The 23241-nt window shown below is 38.9% G+C and overlaps 1 protein-coding gene across 3 annotated transcripts in view; it reads right to left on the bottom strand.

The window, feature by feature from the left end:
- Positions 1 to 23241, bottom strand: part of LOC122808127 (uromodulin-like) — a 322838-nt gene that overhangs the window by 231545 nt on the left and 68052 nt on the right. For 2 of the 3 annotated variants that reach the window (XM_044079092.1, XM_044079093.1), the window contains exons 2-3: positions 4713 to 4764; positions 2557 to 2658 (exon numbers count right to left, since the gene is read on the bottom strand). In XM_044079092.1, the coding sequence (XP_043935027.1) occupies positions 2557 to 2658; positions 4713 to 4764 (154 nt within the window). The remainder of the gene's footprint in view (positions 1 to 2556; positions 2659 to 4712; positions 4765 to 23241) is intronic. The other variant, XM_044079094.1, reaches the window with a different exon arrangement.

Raw genomic sequence — 23241 nt, 5'->3', positions numbered from 1 at the left:
CAATTAGTGGATCGGAGTTCCACTGTGGTGACAGCTAACCAGGAAAAGCCGAAAGACACAACAAACAGCATTTTAAAACTGACATACCTAAAGAATATTCAGCATGATTTTACACAGCTTATGTATAAAGTCACACTGAAATTTTAGTATGCAGACCGCACATGAATAATCGGATAAAACATCCATGTGCCTCTTATTTACCCATCTCAAAAGAAGCAAAGTGTGAGAATTTCACCACATGTATTTGATTGAAAAGAGCTGCAAGCTCAGAAGGACTACTGGCTGGCTACCAAAGAATCTAACAAAGAAGTTGCACTAGCAAAGAACAGGGCATCGGGGCACTCTACCAATTTCTGGAAAGTGACTCGGTAAGTGGCACAAAAACTGTATCAGGTTGCAAGAAGATAGTCAGACACCCTTCATAAGGGAAGCCAGCAACAACCTGCTTACCAGTCCACAGGACATCAAAGGCAGATGGGAAGGAGCATTTCCAGCAGCTTCTGAATGAAGAAAACCCTACAGAACCTGTTCTGCCCCAAAGAGCTTAAGATGAGAGAAGAGGAGCCCACCCTAGAAGTAGTAATAACAGCACTAAGGAAAATGAAGTCTGGGAAAGCAGCAGGCTCAGATGAGGTTACAGCAGATATGATAAAGATGCTGAGTGAGATGGGAGAGAAATGGCTCCTGAGGGTACTCAATAGCAGTGTGGAGAGAAAGGCATGATCCCGGCAGAAGACTGGATGCCAGTATAAGAACAAAGGGGCATCCACAACTGTGGGCAGTAAAGAGGCATCAAACTCCTGTCACATTGCATGAAAGCTCTGGAGAGGGTTATTGATAAATGAATATGCAGAGTAGTAGAATGTAAGATGGGAGATGAGCAGTCCGGATTCAGATCAGGATGCAGCACAATTGACCCGATATGTTTCCAGTGAGACAGTTACTTGAAGCCAGAGATGAGTAGTCTCCAACTGGACATTTCTAGACTTGAATCAGAGGGGCTGCGTCCAACTGGCATAGAATGTCAGGTTTAGTTTACGACAGAAGAATGCAGAAGCTGAAAAGTAAGGTGGTGTGACCTGTACCTACTGTATGGTACAGAAACCTGGGCAGTAAAGGCAGAACAGCTGAAGCTAGAGGTGATGAAAATGAAGTCCCTGAGAAGGGTGGTAGGATGCACATTGTGGACAGATGAAGAAATGAGGACATAAGAGCAGAAGCCAAAGTAGCTCCAATTACAGAAAAGATCAAAGAGAGTTTGGACACATGCAGAAAAGCAGAAGACAATCTGACTAGGAAGATTTGGACAGAAAGAAGAAGGTAAGAGGAAGTGGGGATGCCCAGCAAAGAGGTGGATGGATTGTGTGAAAGAAGATCTGTGACAGTCAGGCATGCTTAAAATTAGAATCTTTTGTGGGTACCGGATATCTGCAAGGGCACTAGTTGGTAAGTTTCTCTGGTCATGAGAGAAAACCATGAATTTTTAAATATACTTCAAGTGTCAGAAAAGTATACAAGACTGACATTACTCACAATCCATCCCTGCTAAAAATTATGAAATTGCTTGAAGCTGCCCGACTGTTCACTGCAGAAACAGAAAAATAAATAGAGTGAAAGGTACACCCTAAAATAATAACTGAGCTGCTGGCCATAGGCATATCCAAATGCTGTGAAAAGGAAAAAAAAAAAAAAACAAGCAAAACACACTGATAATGTGCTTTTTCCCCCATTTTTGCACATGGGGTACTTCAACAGTGGCAATCTATAGCCTGTTTTTTTACATTGGGTGGCTAGCCCTGCCACAGTTGTTGTTGGGAGGATTTTGGAGCTCCCGGAGTAGACCCACACGAACACAGACGGGCATGTAGACTCCACACAGAAGGCACCCCATCCAAGAATCAAACCAGGGAAACACTTCCTGTGAGGTTACAATGATATCTGCTGCACCACTGAACTGCCCATTATTTGCTTTTACTTCTAGCCCACAACAGCAGCAAACAAACCTTGTCTGCTTCATTTGATGTAGTTGCAGTTTCTTTAAACAACCCAAAAGTGAATGTATTAACCAACTCCAAAACTATTTACACAGGATTATCTTAGTATTGCTCTTACTAATTTATTAAGAAAAGGACAATTGTCACATTTCTGGGACGAGTGACCCAATGTGACGACTGACCCAAGAGCACTATCTGGTTAAGTGACTTGTACAGAGGCAGAGTTTACAAGTGAAAAGTGAAGTAATCAAAGCTAGGACTACGGAGAGATGCTCATTAGCTTATAGCGTCTCTGCTGTAAACAGTCAAACAAAATATAGTGTTATGTTATATGCACTATCACACTGCTTATGAAACAGTGTCAAAAGAAAAAAAAAAACTGTACATCCATGTCAAGATAGTGAAGTTAGTGAAACTTATTTCTGGAGTTCAAACTGGACCTTTGACCTTTGTAAACTCTTATACTAAATATCCATAGGAAGGTAGCAATTCTTGAAATACCCAAACAAATAATTTCAGTTCCACTACCAGATGTGTGATAGCTGGTATTACAGCACATTACCTTGGCATGTGGTTCCAGTATAACCATGTTGACAGTAGCAAGTCGGGATACCATCCTCTATGTGACAAACACCTTTATTTCTGCAGATGTTTATGCGACATCCTGATGCAAATAAAAGAAATGATCCTCATCTTCTTCAGTAAATGTATTAGTATTAGATTTAAACAAACCAATAAAACACACACCACAAAGAATAAGCATTCGAGAGCTCATTACTGTAGATACAACTGTATTGCATACTAAATTTATACACAATTATGGGCAATATTTTGCTTTCAGTTATGAGAACAGCAAATAAAAAAAGCAAAAAGTTATTCATTCTCACTTGCTAAGAATAAATGTTGATCTGCCACTGCATACAAGCAATCTACTCAGCGTCTGAGTTGAAATGAGGCGGGCTATTTTAAACCTTTTAGAGAATATACTGGATAATTTGGAGAGTTGCAAGTTTTCTATATTTCTTTGTAGAGAAGATGCATGCCAGATCAATACATGCTACCAAATTAACTTTAATTGTACTTAAAAAGGCTTCACCTATAAATATCAATGAAGAGCTGAGAACCAGCATGTTATTTAATGTTGAAATGCCACAATAAATCACCACCATGTTGAGTGCAGGCACAAATATCATACATTTTTTTTTTATTTAAACCATTAATGATATGATCCAAGAATACATGGTGTATAGAAAGTCAAAAAATACCTTTGGCAGAGACTTGTCCCAAAGAAGGATAACATTACACAAAACATTCTCTAAGCTTTGTTTCAGTACAGCGTAGGTGCAAGACTATACAGCAATACTGGTAGATTCCTGAAATAGATAATGAAACCAACAGTCTGGATAAAAATTGTGCATGTGTTCCATCTTCCCTTCACCCACAAAATCTTAAGAAACTCGCTACAACCAGCAACTAAGTATTTGCTTGCCTCCTGCTACTCCACTTTAGTGAAAAGGAAACAGAGCCAATCCAATTTCCTAAAATCCTTATTCCTGGCAAGTTGGTAGCAGATGCCAAAAGTGCCTTTTAAAATCCATGCTACAGAGAACATGTACAAAATGTGATGATCTGTAAAAAGTGAAGAATCCACATGTTTTGATGCAAGATAATAGGGCATAGCCTCAGACAAAATTAGTAGAAAGATCCCCCTGTATCTAAAGAACACAAGGGTCTAACATTCTGAGGCCTTCTCTCAAAGGAGAATGCAAAAAAATTCTTCCTCCCAAAATATTTCAAAAGGAGAATATGCTCTGGCTCAGACATTTTGGCAGTTTAACACAATTTAAGACCCTGTTTCGACTGCAGTGGTGGTGCTGAGGTAGCGTTGTCACCTCACAGTAAGACGTCCAGTTCAATTCTCAGCTAGAGCGTCTTCTGTGTGGAGATGTGCATGAATGGGCATGCCTTTGTTGAAGGTTGTGCATCAGGGCTGGCAACTCGGCATGTAAAAATCTACTGCCAATCATTAGCGGACCGGAGTTCAGCTGTGGCGACCCCTAACCAGGAAAAGCCGAAAGACACAAGTTTCTTTTGGAGTTTCAAACTGCAACACTTCTGAGAAATATCTTTGCTGCAGACTTGAAAACCAAGTAATTACCCAGTAAGACTATTACAAAGCTGCATAGGGAGCCTTAAACAAAAAAAAGTATTATAGAAACAAGCTAGCATAGCTAGTCCATATCTTGAAGAATCTGGATCTAACCTAAAGTAGGTTCCAAGCCACTAGACCATAATCAAACTATTCCCTTTTGACGAAACAGGAGAACCCAATACAGGCCCTCATGGCTTACTGAATGTGGTAGAAAAAGCCTCTATTAAATCAAAATTAGAGTTTCCACAATGAAGTGAAATAATTCTAGTGAGGTGTAAAGTCCCAATTTGTGAATTCCTACCAAAAACATTGATCAAAGAAAATGTTCTAGTCATAGCAAGTAGCCACATTCCACACAAAATATTCTGTTATTTAAAAAGGTGGTTAACAATCTTACTACTGTGTTAAACCAGGCATTTAAATTAAACAGGTGCCAAGCAAAGGCAGGAAAGAAAGAAAGAAATGGGTTATGGTTGCCAATCTGAAACCTCTTTTTAGTGTAGCTTCAATCAAAATTACAGGAGCCAGGAATGTATGAAATGAAAGGCAATAAAAGTTTTGCTTACTGGTATCACGGGAAAAGAACGCTCCATGAATGAAGAAACTCATAATCACACACTAGAAGAAAAATAAAATTATTACTTTGACAGAAAAACTTGTATTTTTGTAATCATATTTATTTTGTTACTAAACGTATCTATGAAAACAATTTGTTAGGGTAAATACCATACAGACAGATCAGCAAAGGCAAAAGGTATTTTTTTATTGCCAACGTTATCACTCCTACTTGAAAGTGGCAAGAACTCCCCTATTTAAATGAAAATATCCACCAACTTGCAAAAATTAAGGCCTAGCGTGATAAGCAACAATGACCTGGAACCCAACTGTGGTCAAGAAAGTGAAATCTGTCCAAAGTACAACAGCAGGACAAGCAGTTTACAGAGTCAGACCTTCTCTGATAATTCAGATATGGAGTATAGACTTAAGACTATTTACATTATTAGGTGGTTTGTGTCAGCCATCACTCCATTCTATACTACAGACAGAAACATTCTTGAATTGCAGCAGAGTGCACTTGCAAGCATTTCTCCAGTTAACTCCTACCGACACCTCTAGGCATCAAGTATTGCTTGTTCATATTTGCCTTAATATTTCCAAAACAATGCTACATACAAAGGTAACAGAAGATACTATCTTAAAGCATCTGACCTCTGTCTAATGCAGCTAAAGAGATGGACTGTTTGTATTATAATATTCATATTTCTCTAAATATCTCAACACTCAGACAGAACATAACCTCATATGAAAGTTTAAAGCTATATGAAGAAAATCCTGCTGACAGCAACTGTTTATACATTACAAAATGAATACCCACTGCCTTTATTTTGGCTTATAAAATCCATTTTAAAGCAAACTGAATGAAAGCCACAAAAATGTATTTATCCCGAATAGCTTGCAATTTACAGTATTTTGGTAACACTTACAGTTCCAGATATATGAATATTTATTTGAACTGTAAGTGGGTGTGGCTTGAGGATTTAAAAAAAATGAAGTTACCAGCATTGGAAAAATATTATTGGGAGTAATTAACTTGTTCCCTCATAAGAGCTGTACTGGAGAGAATGAGTTAATTATAACTGCAATGTTTTCCCAGTATGTTCCGGCCTTAAATTGTTGGTCTTTCACAACAGCCTTAATACCTTTATCTTGAATGTCACAAAAGCCGGCTTATTACAGGGATAACCTCTGTTGTGTTATTTACTCTTGCCACTGAAAGCTAGTTTCTACTGAACTGCTTGTTCCACTAAAGAATCATTATGGTCGACAAAATGCCTGTTACTTAAACAGAGAGGTCAAAGGAGGATTCAAGAGCACAGACTGTTGTCAAGTGAGCTTTAAGTGAAGAAAAAGCCAACCCAGCATGGAGCAGATCACACAAATGAGAAAAAGGAATTCCCACAGACAAGGGATCTGATGGCGACAGACACCAGACAGAAAATATTTTCCATTTAGACATATGATTTCCTGGTACTGAGTTTCCTGGCCTCCTACAGAACCTGGAGCATGTCCTCAGGAAAAAAGGTGCCCAAAAGGAATGAAATCTAATCACCCACATTGTCATCTGAAGAGTAGACAGGGGAGGATGGATAAGATACCTTCTCTTATGTGAGAAGATCCACCCTGGCCAAGTGGCAAAGAGGGAACCAAAGCCTGGGCCAAAAGGGAATTACCAGCCACATTTTGGGAGAGACCTGCCTAATCTTGTGCAGAACTCATAGCAATGGAGGAAGGGGGAAAAGCTGTAGGAGGAGTGGAAGACCACTCCTTGAGGAGGTTTCAAGATCAAAGCATTGAACAGACCCTGTGTATCTCCTGCCATTCACATCAGGGATCTTTAGCAACAGGGGTAATGCGTTTAGTTTTCTACTTTTTCTTGAGGACGCAAGGATGCTTGGTGGTTCAGAACCTTTTATATATTGAGCAGGAATCTCTACCCCCTCTGTGGAAACCCCCCACAGTCCCTCAGAAATAAATCAGCAGACAGTCCCCTTCAATGTCTGGAACAGATTTTTGGAAAAGCCTATGGGGATGTACAAGAATATGGATCCATGCCAGCATCTGACAGGGTCATGGCAAAAGAATCCGAGATAAGCACTGGATGGTCTTCAGGGCTTTTACTAGCTTTTAGACAGTCATCGGGGGGGGGGGGGGGGCTGGACAGCAGTTAGATCAGATTTAGTATTTTCGTCCAGCTTATTTGCAGAAGGCTGACCCTTGGAACAGGCGGATTCTGCCATAGCACCCTAAGCAAACAGTTTAAGTTGTTGGAACTCAAGGTATATGCTTGAGAGAAAACGAAATAAAAGTTGTGGGACGCACCCAAAGAAAAAGAGGAAAAAAAAAAAAAAAAAAAAAAAGACACTGGTTGTTGACAGTCTTTATGGGGAATCTGCCTCCCATATAGACATTCCCTTCTTGGATGACATGAACACAAGTACACTGTAAAAGTGAAAAAGGTAGAAGAAAGCCCAACACAGCACTTGTATGAAGGCAGATTCATAACCAGAACAGCAGAAAGGTAGGTGTTCAGACCAATGGTCAATAATGGCATTAGAATTACTTTGCCATCAATTTGGAGTGTGCGTGCCCATACGTCACCTTTATGCCCCATGCAGGGAGCATGTGTGTGACTATAAAATCTAAGGGCTTTGGTATACTGGCCAGATGTCTGGCTATCCTTGGCAGGAGATACTTTCTGTAAAGGTTATTCCAGCAGTGATACTGAAGGACATTCACTCTGGCAGCTGTCACTCTTGACTCCTCTCTCTAGTCTACCGCTCTGTAAATACCTATTATGTTTCTTTGGAAGGCACATAGACTGGCAGCTGTAACACACTATGCTTGCATGATTTGTTTATTCAGGCTGTTTTTTTAGAAAAGGCAGGTGCAGTGTGTATGGCATGCAAGGCCCTCTAGTTAGGCATTTTCCTAATAAAAGCTATATAGGCCTTATGCTACAGCCTTCTGTAAACCAGTTATCACAGACAATTAGCTTTCCCTGATCATAAGCTTAATATGTCTGAAAAAATTTGCCAACTGCAAATTTTAAGGAAATTTGTGCTCCCTTTCTCCATGTCTATACATACTAGAACACACACAGAAACATAGTGAAAGAGTCAGTGCCATTAAACACGCAGAGAGAATCAGTGCCATTATTTCAAAATGTACTTGCTGAAAAACCCAACATAAAAAATTGCAAAATGAAAATATTTTCCTTTATAAATAAAGGTACATCTCACTACAGGACATTTAATTGAAGGCTACTCCAGGAAGATCTGAGCTACAAGAAAAGGTATGAATAAAAATTGTTCAAAATCTCAGAAAAGCCAACAACTGCCATGGCTAAAAAAGAAAATTTAACAAAAACATAAGCGCTTTCATGCTCAAAGCTGCTTCCCCAGTCAATAAAACATTTATAAGCTCAACTTTAAATATATGAAAAAGTCACATGACACATCAATGGGACAAGCCACATTGGGAAAGAACTGGTATTAAATAAAGTCATTAAGCACCAGGGCATGTAACCTAATCCATTAAAGTTCTGTGCTATTCAAATATTACCTCCACGTAAAGATTACTTGCAACACCAAAAATTTAAACTTACAGTCATCACCAGCAGACACCACGTCTAGCTAAAGCATTAGTAGATTTTAGCTGTTTTTTTTATCATACACATGTTCACATATCTTCTCCCTAAAATCCCTGTTGGCTTTACCAACTTAAAAAGGTATGCAACTGATGTTTTGGAAGGTAAGTAACATTTAAAGTACTGCAATCAACATAATTGTTTCGTGTGTAAATGCCAATGGATGTGTGTAAAACTGGATGTTTTTAATAAATACAGGCAATCTTTAATGGAAATGTGACAATATTCTACAATATAGTAGTAGGCGGACTATGCACATTTTTATCGTGTGGCCACCTTTTCAAAGATCATGAATTGTAAATGTAAAACAGAGTTCCTATTGGTTATATCGATTTCAGTATCACCTAAAAAAAGGGGCAGCAATAGTGTCCCCAAGACACGATACTTCTGCAGCCACAGAGTCACTACAATGAATACCATAACCCTTTTTCAGTTTCTAAATCAGAATATTTGCTAGTCAGTCTCAAAGCTCTGACAAATTGGCTTGCTTTTCAAGATATCTTTAAAGCCAAATGATAATACCACATCAATAAGTATTTATCTCCCATTCTTTCATGTATAAGTTCATTTTGATATTACCTCTTTCCCAAAGTTGCATCCAAAAAGTTTCACAGATGTTTTTTAGAATTCACTTGAGTATTCTACAAGTTGTTGTGCACAAAATTTTAACAACCTGGAGGCTTGACCAAGCCAGATGAAAAACATCCCTAGAAATCCCCTTTTGCACATGGGAGTCACTTCAGTGACATCTAGAGCAAAGATGGAAAAAAAAAAATCTTTCTACAAAACGCAAACAGCATTCAACAAATGATATTGTCATATATATTCAACCCCTTGTCCATCAGGTATCCCTGAACAATGATTTCACATCCAAGGTGATTATTTTGTTTATGCTAGTTGTAGAAATTACTCAAAATGTTTAGTGCCAAGTAGTACACTTTGTTCATAGTCTAAATGAGATTTAAATTTATTCTCAGCACAAATTGACAGGGGTTCAGTAACCCAGCCCCAGCCTGCTTCAGTTAGCCTCATAGGCCAGACAGTGAGGACATTATGAATTTTAGGTAAGCCATTAAAAAAGGGTAATCTGATTAACAGAACTCAGTAATCCAGTCATCTAGATTGTATAATTGATATTTAACCCTGGTAATAAAAGCATTAACAAACAGATATTTTTATAGGGGGTCATTATTAATAATCTGTTGCAAATATAGTTCAGGAGATAAGATAGCTCTCTACAAGAGTTGTAATCTCACTGTTGCAATTGAATTTATACTCTTAAAGCACATGAAATTCGTAACCACTCAGACTGCAGTAACCATGTTTGTTTTATAGAAATCAGAATCATGCTCATAAACATTCAAAAAAAGCTTCTATTACCGGGGAGGTTCACTAGTGTGAACATAATGACTTTCTTAAAGAACATATAACCCGAGTTGGTCTCGTCAAATAAGGAGTGCAAAGTAACATTTCCAAAGTTAATAACCACATCTACATTGTCCTTTGCAGGAAGGAAAGAAAACTATTGTAAAGAGCATCGTTCAGAAGTCAGCATATGAAATGATAAATTCACAATTAAGTTTTAAATGTGGCTATACTATGTGTGATCATGCATTGTTTATTCCATGTTGTCTATTTTCTGCCCTTCCATCTCCTATTGTCCTCTGGTGATGCAGCGCCCCCTCTTGGAGGTTTCTGCTGGACAAACTTGTTCTGGAAGGGATGGAAAATCCTCAGAAGCAGTAGGAGTAATTGGAGTGGAGGTAGTGGAAGACAAGATCATCAGGCTGGATATTAGTTAAATAAGTAGTCTGAAGACTAAACACTTTACTTTTTTGTTTGCAAATCAAGTTGACACAAATATATGCCTTCATCAACTACAGAAATATAAATCCTGATAAGAATACATGCATATTAGGAATGTTCTACTCTTATGGTATTGAGTGTCCTTAATTAGGGAAGATTTGTGCTATCCAGCAAAATGCATGGAAGCACTTCTTTCGGCTGCTCTCATTAGGGGTCACCACAGCAGATCAACTGTTTTCCATTTCTTCCTGTCCTCTGCATCGTGCCCTGTTACACCAACCTATGTCCTCTCTCACCACATCCATAAACCTCATCTTAGGCCTTCCTCTTTTCCTGTTACCTGGCAGCTTCATCCTTGGCAACTTTTTCCCAATATACTCTGCATCCCTCCTCAGCACATGTCCAAACCAACATAATCTTGCCTCTCTGGCTTTGTCTCCAAACCTTCCAACCTGGGCTGACCCTCTAATATACTTATTCCTAATCCTGTACATCCTAGTCACACCCAGTGCAAATCTTAACATCTTCAACTCTGCCACGTCAAGCTCAGACTCCTGCCTTTTTGTCAATGCCACTGTCTCCAACCCATATAACATAGCTTGTCTAACTACCCTCTTATAGACCTTCCCTTTCACTCTTACTGGTACTCGTCTGTTACAAATCACTCCTGACACTCTTCTCCACCCTGCCTGTACTCTCTTCTTCACCTCTCTTCCACACTCACCATTACTCTGAAATGTTGATCCCAAGTACTTAAACTCATCCACCTTCACCACCTCTACTCCATGCATCCTCACCATTCCTCTATCTTCCCTCTCATTCACACACACATATTCTGTCTTAGTCCTGCTGACCTTCATTCCTCTTCTCTCTAGAGCATATCTCCACCTCTCCAGGGTCTCCTCCACCTGTTCCCTACTCTCACTACAGATCACAATGTCATCTGCAAACATCATAGTCCATGGGGACTCCTGTCTGATTTTGTCTGTCAACCTGTCCATCACCATTGCAAATAAGAAAGGGCTCAGAACTGATTCTTGATGTAATCCCACCTCCACCTTAAACGCATCCATCACTCCGACCGCAGACCTCACTGCTGTCACACTACCCTCGTACATATCCTGTACCACTCTTGCATACTTCTCTGACACTCTCGACGTCCTCATACAATACCACAACTCCTCTATAGGAACCCTGTTGCATGCTTTCTCTAAATCCACAAAGACACAATGCAACTCTTTCTGACCTTCTCTGTACTGCTCCATCAACACTCTCAGAGCAAACATTGCATCTGTAGTGCTCTTTCCTGGCATGAAACCATACTGCTGATCACCAATCATCACTGCCCTTCTTAACCTAGCTTCCACTACTCTTTCCCATAACTTCATGCTGTGTCAGTTTAATCCCTCTGTAGTTACTACAGCTCTGCACATCACCCTTTGGTACCAAAACACTTTCTCTATTCCTCAGGCATCCCTCCCACTTTCCCAAGATTTCATTAAACAATCTAGTTAAAATCTCCACTGCCATTTCTCCTAAACACCTCCATGCTTCCACAGGTATGTCATCTGGACCAACAGCCTTTCCGTTCTTCATCCTCTTCATAGCTATCCTTACTTCCTCCTTGCTAATCCACTGCACTTCATGATTCACTATCCGCACATCATCCAACCTTCTCTCCCTCTCATCCTCTTGATTCATCAACCCCTCAAAGTACTCTTTCCATCTGCTCAACACATTCTCCTCACTTGTGAGTATGTTTCCCCCATTATCCTTTATCACCCTTACCTGCTGCACATCTTTACTAGCTCAGTCCCTCTGTCTAGCCAATCAGTACAGGTCCTTTTCTCCCTCCTTAGTGTCCAACCTTTTATACAACTCTTCATGCGCCTTATCCTTCGCCACCTCTCTCTTTGCCATGCACCTCATCTCCTTATACTCTTGTCTACTTTCTTCATCTCTTTGACAATCCCACTTCTTTGCCAACCTCTTTCTCTGTATACTCTCCTGTACTTCTTCATTCCACCACCAGGTCTCCTTGTCCTCCTTCCTCTTTCCAGATGTCACACCAAGCACCTTTCTAGCCATCTCTCTTACTAGCTCTGCTGTAGTTACCTAGCTATTCGGTAACTCTTCACTGCCACCCAGTGCCTGTCTTAACTCTTCCCTGAACATCACCTCACAATTACCCTTTTTCAATTTCCACCATTTGATCCTTGGTGCTACCCTCACACTCATCCTGTACAAAATGCATGCAAGCACTGAAGTGGTTAATAAGAAAAAGGTTTTCAGATACAGTGACTATTTTAGCATTATACATAGGCATTTAGGAAAAAAATGCTTACTTTTCTTAAATAATGAAATTGTATGATGGGACTAATGTTCCACTGCCTTCTGCTCTCAAAGCAGATATGTACAAGTGTACAAATGTACATACTATATGGGTGCGCACAAGACAAATGCAGTACAAGGACTATCTGTAGCCTTCTGTATTTATTATAAAACTGCAAGACCTAGACAAGCTATAATCAATGTGTAATACCTTAAACCTCCTGTAAGAGGCCCATGGAAGTCTTTATGGGTATATTCAGGCCACTAAAGGCAAACCTCACTAACTATAGACATGATGTTTGTACTGTTTGGCTAAACTTTAGAAATACAAGAAGGATTAAAACCCAGCTGATGTCAAACATTAAGATGCCTGCAACATATCCCAAACAAACAAAGCAAAGGGAAAAAAGGTGACACAGAAACCAATCATTAAAAACTACAAGATGAACTTACCCTGTCAGAGCAAGAGGAAGCATGAAACTAGTCTGGCACTGACTGACAAATCTTCAGTGATTTACCAGAAAAAGAAAAAAAAAAACATTTTACAAGGTACAGAGCAAAAATGAGGGAAAATCAGGGTACGTCCTGTAAACATAGCTGACAGGTATGCTTATAGTCAAGTGCAACTGCTGGGAAACATACCTGCCAACTGTTTACAGTTTTGCAAAACGACCCATTTTCCCACCATATTTTGTCCTGTCCCTTGTAAAGAATGTGTTATAAAAGGTTGCCAAGAATATATCAATGGAAAGTCTGCCCACTAAACAATACTTCAACTGCAGTTTCTACATTGTCAGGTTACAATGGGAACACTGACTGGGTTGTGCAAACAGCATGCACATGTTTTGAATAGTACAGACCCAATTTTTTTATCTGCACAGAAATATGAATGTGGGAGCAAAATGGATGTGCATCAAAGTTAACATTACCAGTTAAAAGATTAATTCAAGGACTGGGTAGTGCAAATGATTCAAGAATTATCAGAGAAGATTCAAAAAGGATAGTTAAAAAGGGAGATACAATGAAGAAAGTTAAATAACATAGAAATAAGAAAAGAAGATATGGAAAAGTAGTACTAGGAATCTAGAGAGGTTGACAATTGCAGAATAATGATAGCATCCCAAAACAAGAGCAGGAACAATTGCAAAGTCTTAAAAGGAAAATAAGGGAGAATTTGAAAAATATGGGCAAATTTAGAATGGCTGCTAAGCAATTTTTTTTTGAGAATTCCAAATCATGAAAAATTTTGCACAATATATTTGTCACAAAACATAGGACATATATATATATATATATATATATATATATATATATATATATATATATATATATATATATGGGTCTACTTCATTTCACCTAACTTCCAATTCACTGACCCCATTTCACTGAAATTTCATTTGACTGACACTTCATTTCACTGACAGTTCATTTGACTAAGTATTATTAGGAAGAAAATGGAATATGCCCCCTTCCCCACTGTAGTGCGACCCTAGAGTTAGAATATATAGTTTGGGGTGTGGGGGGCACTCACTTTTCTTTTACTAAGCAATATTATATCAAAACTTAACAATATCATATGAAATGAAGTGGCTGTGCCCCATCCCCCAACTATATATTTTAACTCCAGAGTCGCACTACAGTGGGGAAGGGGGCATATTCCATTTTCTTGCTAACAATACTTGTCAGTCAAATGAACTGTCAGTGAAATGAAGTGTCAGTCAAATTAAATTTCAGTGAAATGGGGTCAGTGAAATGAAAGTCAGTGAATTGGAAGTTAGGTGAAATGAAGTAGACCCATATATATATATATATATATATATATATATATATATATATATATATATATATATATATATATATATATATATATATATATATATATTTGGAGATATTCTGGAAAGTTTATGAAAATTTGAATAAAAGCAGAAGAATGTGGAAATAAAGGAAAAAGCAGAAACAAACATATATGGATGGAAGACTTAATTATGCTAAGGATAGAGGAAGACAAGGCTCAACAATTAGACACTATTCCTATGGAGGTCTGGAAGGTGGGAGAAATGAAAATGACAAAACAATGCGGCTGCAATGTGCTGGGTTCTGAGAGGCAGAGAAAGAGACGAGAGAATTGTCACTGCAAACTGGCTCAGTTTAGAAAACATGGTTATAAAAAGCAAATACTAATATGACTGGTATAGGCAGGACACTTGTCCATCATTCCTCAAATACTTAAAGCCCTTGACAAGCATCTCAGGTTAGGCACATCACCACCAGGGAGTGGGGGTCAGGTTAAACACAAACACTTAACCACTTTTGATACCTGCATGGATGATGTGGTTCCACAAGAGATCCCCCCAGAGCAGATCTGCAATCAGAGTCCAGGCCAGGGTGAATCATAGAAGCCTAAATATTACAGGCTAGGAGACAAAATTATACTACTTTCCCCCTCTTTATTGTAAAACTTGCATTCAATGCAATGAGTGGTCACTCAAAAGTAGCAAGAAAACTGCTTCAGATTGGATAAGCAATTCACAAAGAAACAATGGAGATATATGTATGGCTCCTAAATATGTAACAAGTCTAGAAGATTTAGTATCTTTGCTTGGAAGTATTTTTATATCCCAGACAGACTACAAAGAATTTTTCCTCAGGTAGATTGTAAATGTTAGAGGTGTGATGGGGATTAAAGAGGTAATTGGGAACTTTTTTTCGAGTGTAATATGTCAGACTTTAAAAATTCCCTGGAGACTATTCTGTCAGAAATACTAGGCAAGCAAACTGATGCAACTAAGGAAATGTTTTTGAGCTGGATACACAGCTGTGCTTTCCTAGACATAGGAAGGCATGGAGTTTAAACCTGGTGGTTGCCAAAAAAGCATTACCAGAAAAAGGAAATCAAAGCCTAAACCACCACTAATAGAAGTAGTGAATAAAGTAACAAACTGGAAGTGGGATCTTTAGAAAAGTTTAGGAGCAAATTACATAGAAAAAAATGGGAGTTGTGGTAACAATACATGCATTATGTTTTGGAGGAGGAATGAAGTTTAAACTGAATTGAATGATCCTTGTAATGTTTGATGGACAAAGAATGTATAGAAGATTAAATGGGATATAATGTTTGCAAATGAAAATGTCAATATGGTTGGTTTTCATTTATATAAATTTATGATAATTCAATAAAGATGCTTTTTTAAGCAAACAGAAACACAACAGCTTCAAGACTTGCACCCGATAATGGTGCATCTCAAAGTTATTTAAAAAGAATGTTTCTGTATACAGGTTACCATATCCAACAGATGGATTTTTTTTTTAAACATAGAGGTAAAACACTTGTACCTTTATTCACACGTATTTCAAAAGAACAGGGATATGATACAGTTATCAACAGATGTGAAATGTTTTGCTACTGGAATACTCCAAACTCTTTGCAGAGATTAAGTGTTCCCTCTTAGGAAGGTACTAGTTCTAGCTGCCCTAATAGGTCATTTTTAAGCCTATCCAATTCCCTCAAAGGTGAGGATCAAACCCTGTACATTGTGGCTATGAGGTAAATACCTTAACCATTACACAAACCCCTAAAGACTTGCCAGTGGTATATCCTAGGGTTTAGTGTTTGGGCTACTCCTTATAGGCTTATAAGTGAATACCAGATTAGCTGCCCTGAAGGGCCATTTTAAGCCTAGTCAAGAACCTATGGTCAGAATAAAACTCTAATTTGTAAGGTGGAGACCTTAACCTTTATGTCACATCCACCCCCATAAAAGCATTTTCTGAAGGATACAAAAAGTCAAATTCATGCTTGTCATTATTTAATGACTGGATTTTTTTTTTTTTATCCTTGCTGACCAAATTAGTCCTACTAGGCTAGTGGCCTTATTTCAGGGTAGACTTGGTGATATTTATATTACTAAAGGAAATGTGGCCAGGACTTCCTTAGTCTTCTACCACCAGCACAGGAAGATGAGGCTTCAGTTTAACTTCTCATCTAAAGGCCGACACACTGCAGTGCAGCACACCCCACCCTTATTCTGCATCCAATCTCAGCAATGCATCCACCTGGTGAGAACTCACCACACCCTTATGCACTAAACAAGTGTGGCAACTGCTATGCCAGTGACACTGAAATACACGGAGGGTAAAGAGGAGCTCTTAAATATAAAGTTCCTAAACATGTATTAACACAAATTTAAAACCATGATTGTCTTAAGTGTCACAGACATGCTTCAATCACTCACAGGCCCATCTTGCTTTGGGGATTTTATAAATACAGGAGTAATAGCCCTGATGTTACAATGACAGAATACATCTGAAGCTCATATTTTAATGACAACTTAACTCCACTGGTGTTTACACTGCCCTGTGTGATGGTTTTGACTCCTTTTGTGGGAGTAAAATGATGTGTTGTTGTGGGAGTAAAATAATTTGTTATTTTTTTTTAATCCGTATATGGATCACACATTTAGTGTGTGTTGGGTTTTGATATTAAAATACCTGTTTAGTAGACAAAATTGTCAAGAGGCAAATTTTTCCCATCTTCCCAGATTGTTCCTATAAGTTTTGAAAACTAAAGTCTCTCTCCTCTGCCCTTCATGTTAATTTGGGCAAAAAAATCCATCCCACATCCCTTTCCTTGGCTCATCAGCAAGTACAAAAATATTTTTTGTGAATGCACTTGCATTTAATGTGCCCTCTCACTGTGTCCATTCACAAAGAACACAGAGTTATCCCCAAGTACCCAAGTGTGCAACTAGTTTCCTCAAAAAATCTCCCTCATATTAAACCCCCTTATCTCCAAGCTGGATACCCACTGACCTCAACAACTGCTATTTTCCGACTAATTTTAGTCTATAGTGTGTGTACATTCCATTAGCTTATCTATGCTATTAATTGGTGTGTGGGGGGACTGGGGACAGTCCCCATTGAGTCTCAGCCTGTCTCATGCATAGCCAGCCAATTAACACTAATTTCTGACTCACTTCTAAGCACACACTGGGTTTCACCAGAGAATCAAACTTGAGAGGCCATTTCTCAATACTACCAATGGTCAATAAAAAAACAAAACAAAACATTAAATTGACAGTTCCACATCACTCCTGTATATGCCATGATAATATATCCCTTCTTAATCCTCCTAGACATCCTAACAGCTTACCTCACCCACACAGCCAACTACGATACCCAAACCTACACCTATAGTATTACTAGAAATCACCTGTACTACAAGCCTGTGCCTTGACATGCCATAAGCATGCAGCATATTCTAGAATGTCAGTCACTGGTAACGCCATTGTAAATTATGTAAACACTCACCAGGATAGCTTAGGACAGGGTGACAGCTACCTATGGGATAATAGGATAAAGGACACCATTCGGGCCATTAGATCCCTGCCCACCCTACATATCTAATACCTGCCCATGTGGGGTGAATATCTTGGGCATTCCACCTTGGGAAAGAAAGGCTCTAGCCAGGAATGATGTCTAAATTTACTTACTTCACATTTATTACACAGGTAGCTGGGCTGGTCCATAGACCCTTTTTCAGCTACAAGCCGGGACAAATGGGTAAATGAAGTGCAGACGAAATGTATTTATTCCTGTTCTGTTAAAAAAGAAGAGTAATACAAGTGCTATAAACCATTAAAGTACATGTTAAGAACTAATGGAAACAAGTATTTAATACATGTCTGACAAATACAATTATGGCCTGATGGTGGTCCATGGGGGAGGGGGGGGTGGCGACTGACAGACACACTACCCATAAGGAGATGCAACAGGATATGACCGTTTACTGTATGTGTGCATTTGAAGCAAGGAAGACACTAGTCTTGAGTGGTATTTTGCCATCTCCCGGAATAATGTCAAGACAAAACAAGATGACAAATTGGGCATGTATCAGGTGTTATTCTAGAGGGATTTAGCTGACAAGCCTTCCTGCTTTGCCTGGGATGGGCTGCACCTCTCTTACCAAGACTTTCACATTCTAGCTAAAACCTTTGCTGCTGCTGTAGTGCCCTTTTAAACAGAGTCCATCTGATGGACATTCCAACCTAGGGATTGCTAATTTGGAACACATCAGTGTGGCTGTAGTCAAGACCAGGAGACTTAAAACACCTGAAACAGCAGGTCTCCTGCAATTTGAATACATTCATATGCATGTAGTTAGAGAGAGACACTGTTTCAGAGCAATGAAAGGCACTATACAGAGGGAGTGCTATCATGTCTTTAAACCTACTGACAACTTTGGGGGCAGTATCAATATTTGTAAAGGATATCCCCTCAAGACAGATTCCACAGGACACCACATTTCAACTCCTAAGTGTCCGAATCAAACAAAACTAAATTAATCACTTTGTAGTTACTTTTAGAACACCCCCTATGTTCCTCCCTAAGCACAACACCATCTTAACACATTAGCTTAACACCTTTCTATTGGGGGAGTTCAAACTACCCCAACAAAATCAAACCAATAAACTGGCAGAGGTACAGTGTCAGTTGTTGGCAAGTCCAATGTTTCCTTGACCAATAGTATGAATTTGGATGGCACAGTGATGCAGCAATGAGCATGGTTCCCTCAAGAGTTTCTCTGGTTCAAATATCGGCTGGGGTGCATTGTGTGTGGAGTCTGCATGTCCTCTCCTTGTTTGTGTGAGTTTTTTCCAGGTGCGCCAGTTTCCTCCCACATTCCAAAGACATGTGTCTGGTGCATTTCTCCCGGTAAATAAAAATTTAACACCTTTATTAAATTAGCACTGAAGATACAGGGTCACATACAATAAATAGAAAAAAAGCCATATAAACAAACAAATAGGACACAAAATACATTAACATTTGTCATATTCATGCATTATACATTAACATTTGTCATTCACACATTATACATTACATATAGGCCCTTAATTTTCAGCAGTTATTCACTCCAACCTATGGAGATTGCTCATTTCCTGCCTTCCCTTAAATCACTCCTCCTCTTGAACTTTTTCCTACATGTATTGTTCCCAGAAATGTCATTTCTTTCTATGCAATTTGCTTCTTCCCTTTTCTAAAGATACCATCTGTAGTTCTTTTATCTCTTACAACATTCAGTAATTCAGTTACAGATGGTTTAAATTTTGATTTCCATTTTCTAATCAATTGCTTTTTTGGCAAGTAATAACTTACTATGTATAGATTTCACATCCTAGATTCCACACATATCCTCCTATGTTGAATCACATTGCTAAAGCTACCTATGTCCCAGTCCACAGTCAAGTTTCCACAGAACAAGAGTTCCCTCAGACCTCTCAAAAGTTACCACCACCTCTTCTATAGGCTCCAGTAATATAAAATCGAAGCCTCTCCACTACTGAAATTCCTGAAGCCTGGAACACAGCCATTGTAATGCCATTACACAAGGGTTCCCCAACCAAAAACCCTCGTAACCAGTTTGACCAGCTTTTATATGCAAGACTAGAGCACATCTTCTCAAACCTCATTAAATTTGGACATTTATTTATTTATTTTCAGTTTGAACGTCTACTCCAGACCCTCCCAATTTAGCTTTAACAAAGGAAGGTCTTGCCTCTTTGTACCAATTGGTTACCATTTTTGGAAAATGGTTTTAACATGTATTTGCCTAAACAATCAAAGAAACAAAACAAAAACCAATCTAATCCAAGGAGCAAAAACTGTGTAGTAAGCCAGTAACCTGTATTAAATACAAACCACAAGAATTACAAGAACTTACATCTAAATCAGTGCTAGATTTCAACAGTGTTCTTTTTCTTTAAAATCTTACTCAGCATGAGAAACCTCAGAGATTCATAACTGAAAAGAACATTGGCCTCAAAAACCTTGGAAAGACTATACTTAATTTCTTATATATACACTTCAGATATCTGCATCTAGCCTTTTGAGCCATGACAACCTCCAATCTTTTTAGACCTCCTATTCCTTCACAGAAAAAAGGTTAAGAACTAAATTAAAACACACGACACACTGACATGGCACATTCCTAGCACAACACATCCACCACCTCTAGAACAAACTTCATTACATGTCAAGCAGAGAAGGATCTTTGCCATCCTCAAGGTAACCTAGATAAATGGATGAGCAGCCTCAAATTCACTCCTGGTCTCACTCGTCTTGCCCTCCTTGATGCTAAAGGAAATCTTTGAAGATTTTTGTATGGAACATTTGAATACAATTTTTTGGCTAAACTTGTAATGGTCTGCAGACTGGCTATTACTTAACATGATAAAATCATTTTTTTTACTTCATCTCAGTTCATTTCAGCTATCTTCAGATATATAAAAGCTGACCAGCCTTGTATGAAAAGTCATGGAAAGACTTATGGAATTAATCATGATATAGGGGACCACCAAACACTGGACCAGTCTTCAGTTTAGATCAAGAGCAAGTCATGCTTACTCAAGCTGGTAGACTTTTTGAAGAGGTTACCATTTTCCCTTCATCCATTGTTTTGGTGCACACCACATACCTTGACTTGGCCAAAGATTTTGACAGTTCTTCACGCAGGCATAGTAGACAAGTTAAACTATGAATAAACCAGTGTCACACATTGGACTGACAACTGGCTCCCATACAAGATGCAGATATTCCTGTTTGACATCTACTTTTTTTGAAGGAAAAGCCAATACCAAAGGTCTCCGACTAAGTCTGCAGATGACTGCTAGCTAGGAGTGGTCATTGAATCCACAAATGACCCAGCAGTCCTGCAGAAGAGTTGTCCTAAACAACTGGTTCCAAAATCATGGACAATTATCAAAAAACACGTTATTCTATCTTTTGGGAAATAGTGTACCTCAGGAAACTATCACATCAAGAATACTACCTTAACAGCTCACCCAGTTCAGGATTTGGAAACTTGTGTGGTCAGTGACCTAACTTTTGACAAACATTTACATTGTTGTAAGAGTCCTATTTGGTACAGCTTATAAACAAAGGGATTGTGTCTAGATCTAGGGAAGTCATTACCCCTGCTTTACTCAGCCCAGTCATTGAATATAATGCCCCCCCGTTTGACATGCATCTGTCCAGACACATGCAACTGCAATTCCCACAAACGGTGCATTAGTGAAAGGATACAAGGCATAAACATGTTGTACATAGACTGGCTCAAAGGCCTGTCACTATATTCTCTATAGTACAGACTTAAGTGGTGATCTGTGTCTGTCATACAAGGCATCCTCCAAACCTTAATGGGCACAATGGCATGTCAAATGACATCAGAAATACTTTATAGGGATTCTAAACCTCTTCTGCAACAAAATGGTTTGGAGGGACTAGTATATTTCGCAAAGGATACTGCTGCTGTGGAACAGACTCTCCGTCTACATAAAACAAAGTTCATCCCTGTCCATATTCAAAGTTCATCCCTGTCCATATTCAAGTGCAACTTGCATCTATGGATGGAAAACTGAAATTTACCCCAGGACTGTAGCAGGCAGCTTCTAAAATGCTGTAACCTATGCATTTGTCCACTTAAAATTATCTAGGATACGATTCCAGTTATTCTCATTAGAGGCGATATGCTATCAACCATGAGATGAGACCAATAGGTAATTTAAAGCACAAAAAAGGAAACTGGCCAGGCTTAAAATGGTCCGCAAGGGCAGCTACCCTAGTACTTACCTATGAACTACTTCAGTGAACCGGGCAGATATGAAATTTTGCAGTGGTATACAGACTGAGAAAGACATGGGGATACTTTAAACAGAGAAGATTAAATGCTTTCTCTTATCAAGTGATGTGAACAGCTGTAAAGGGAGACAACCTGCCTCACCGATCAGATGCATTTATTTTCATTAAAATTAGATGGATATGTAGGGACTTTTAAAAGCATTTTTGAGTGTCAATTTGACTATCATCTTCAAGCAATGAGAAATTTTGGAAAATATCTCCGGTAGCAAAAGTATAGGGTGGTCGTTGTGGTTGTAGAGAGTTTAAATTAGAAGAATAAACTTACTGATGTCATTCTAAAGGGATATGGGGTGCATTTACATGGAATAAAATGGATAACTCCCTACCCACTTTATCAAATATGGCCTATATCTTTTACACTCAGGACTTTGGATACTGACCTAAACCCCAATAGTGCCTTTTTGCACAGAGTTCCCCTGATGGACATACCAACATAACAGTCAATATGAACAAATATTAAAAGTAGCACTGCCGAATGCCAAGAGCCTAAAGTTAAGGCTTTCCTTGCCATCAAAGACATCAGAAATGGACTACAGAAACTTAGTTCCAGTGTAGAGGTAGCACCCCCTTACTCCAGGGCACAATACTCCTTGTGCATTCAGATCCACTGGAATCTGTGAAGGAGTTACAAATAAAGGTAACACTAGTGTCTCTTGCTAGCTTCCCCATGATACCAATCTCAAATTGGTTGAAGTCCTAGTTGAACTCGATCACATATTGATCAACAATAGTTATGGGCCAATTCAATCAACACAAATTGACAAGTTTACAAACCAACAAAGTCCGGGGATTTCTGGACTTTGTATATACTAATACACTTGATCAAATTATGACCCCAAAGACATAAATCTCCACATCCGATCTTTACACAATGTTTCTTCCAAATCCACCATCCCACTTGTTACCCCCTTCCTTAGTCCAGTCCGACCATCTTCCATGGGCTCTTCTCCATGAAGGTCTGCTTTGGGGCCCTTAACTCATACTTTCAGAGGTTACTCTGAAACCGGTTACTCAGCAAATACTGGATCATAACAGACCGCTCATTAAACTTTGTA

Source organism: Protopterus annectens, chromosome 8.part0 (assembly GCF_019279795.1).
Source record: "Protopterus annectens isolate FY-2018-M chromosome 8.part0, PAN1.0, whole genome shotgun sequence".
Classification (NCBI taxonomy): domain Eukaryota; kingdom Metazoa; phylum Chordata; order Ceratodontiformes; family Protopteridae; genus Protopterus; species Protopterus annectens.
Note: the sequence above shows the minus strand (reverse complement) of the source record. Positions and strands in the feature narration are given on the sequence as shown.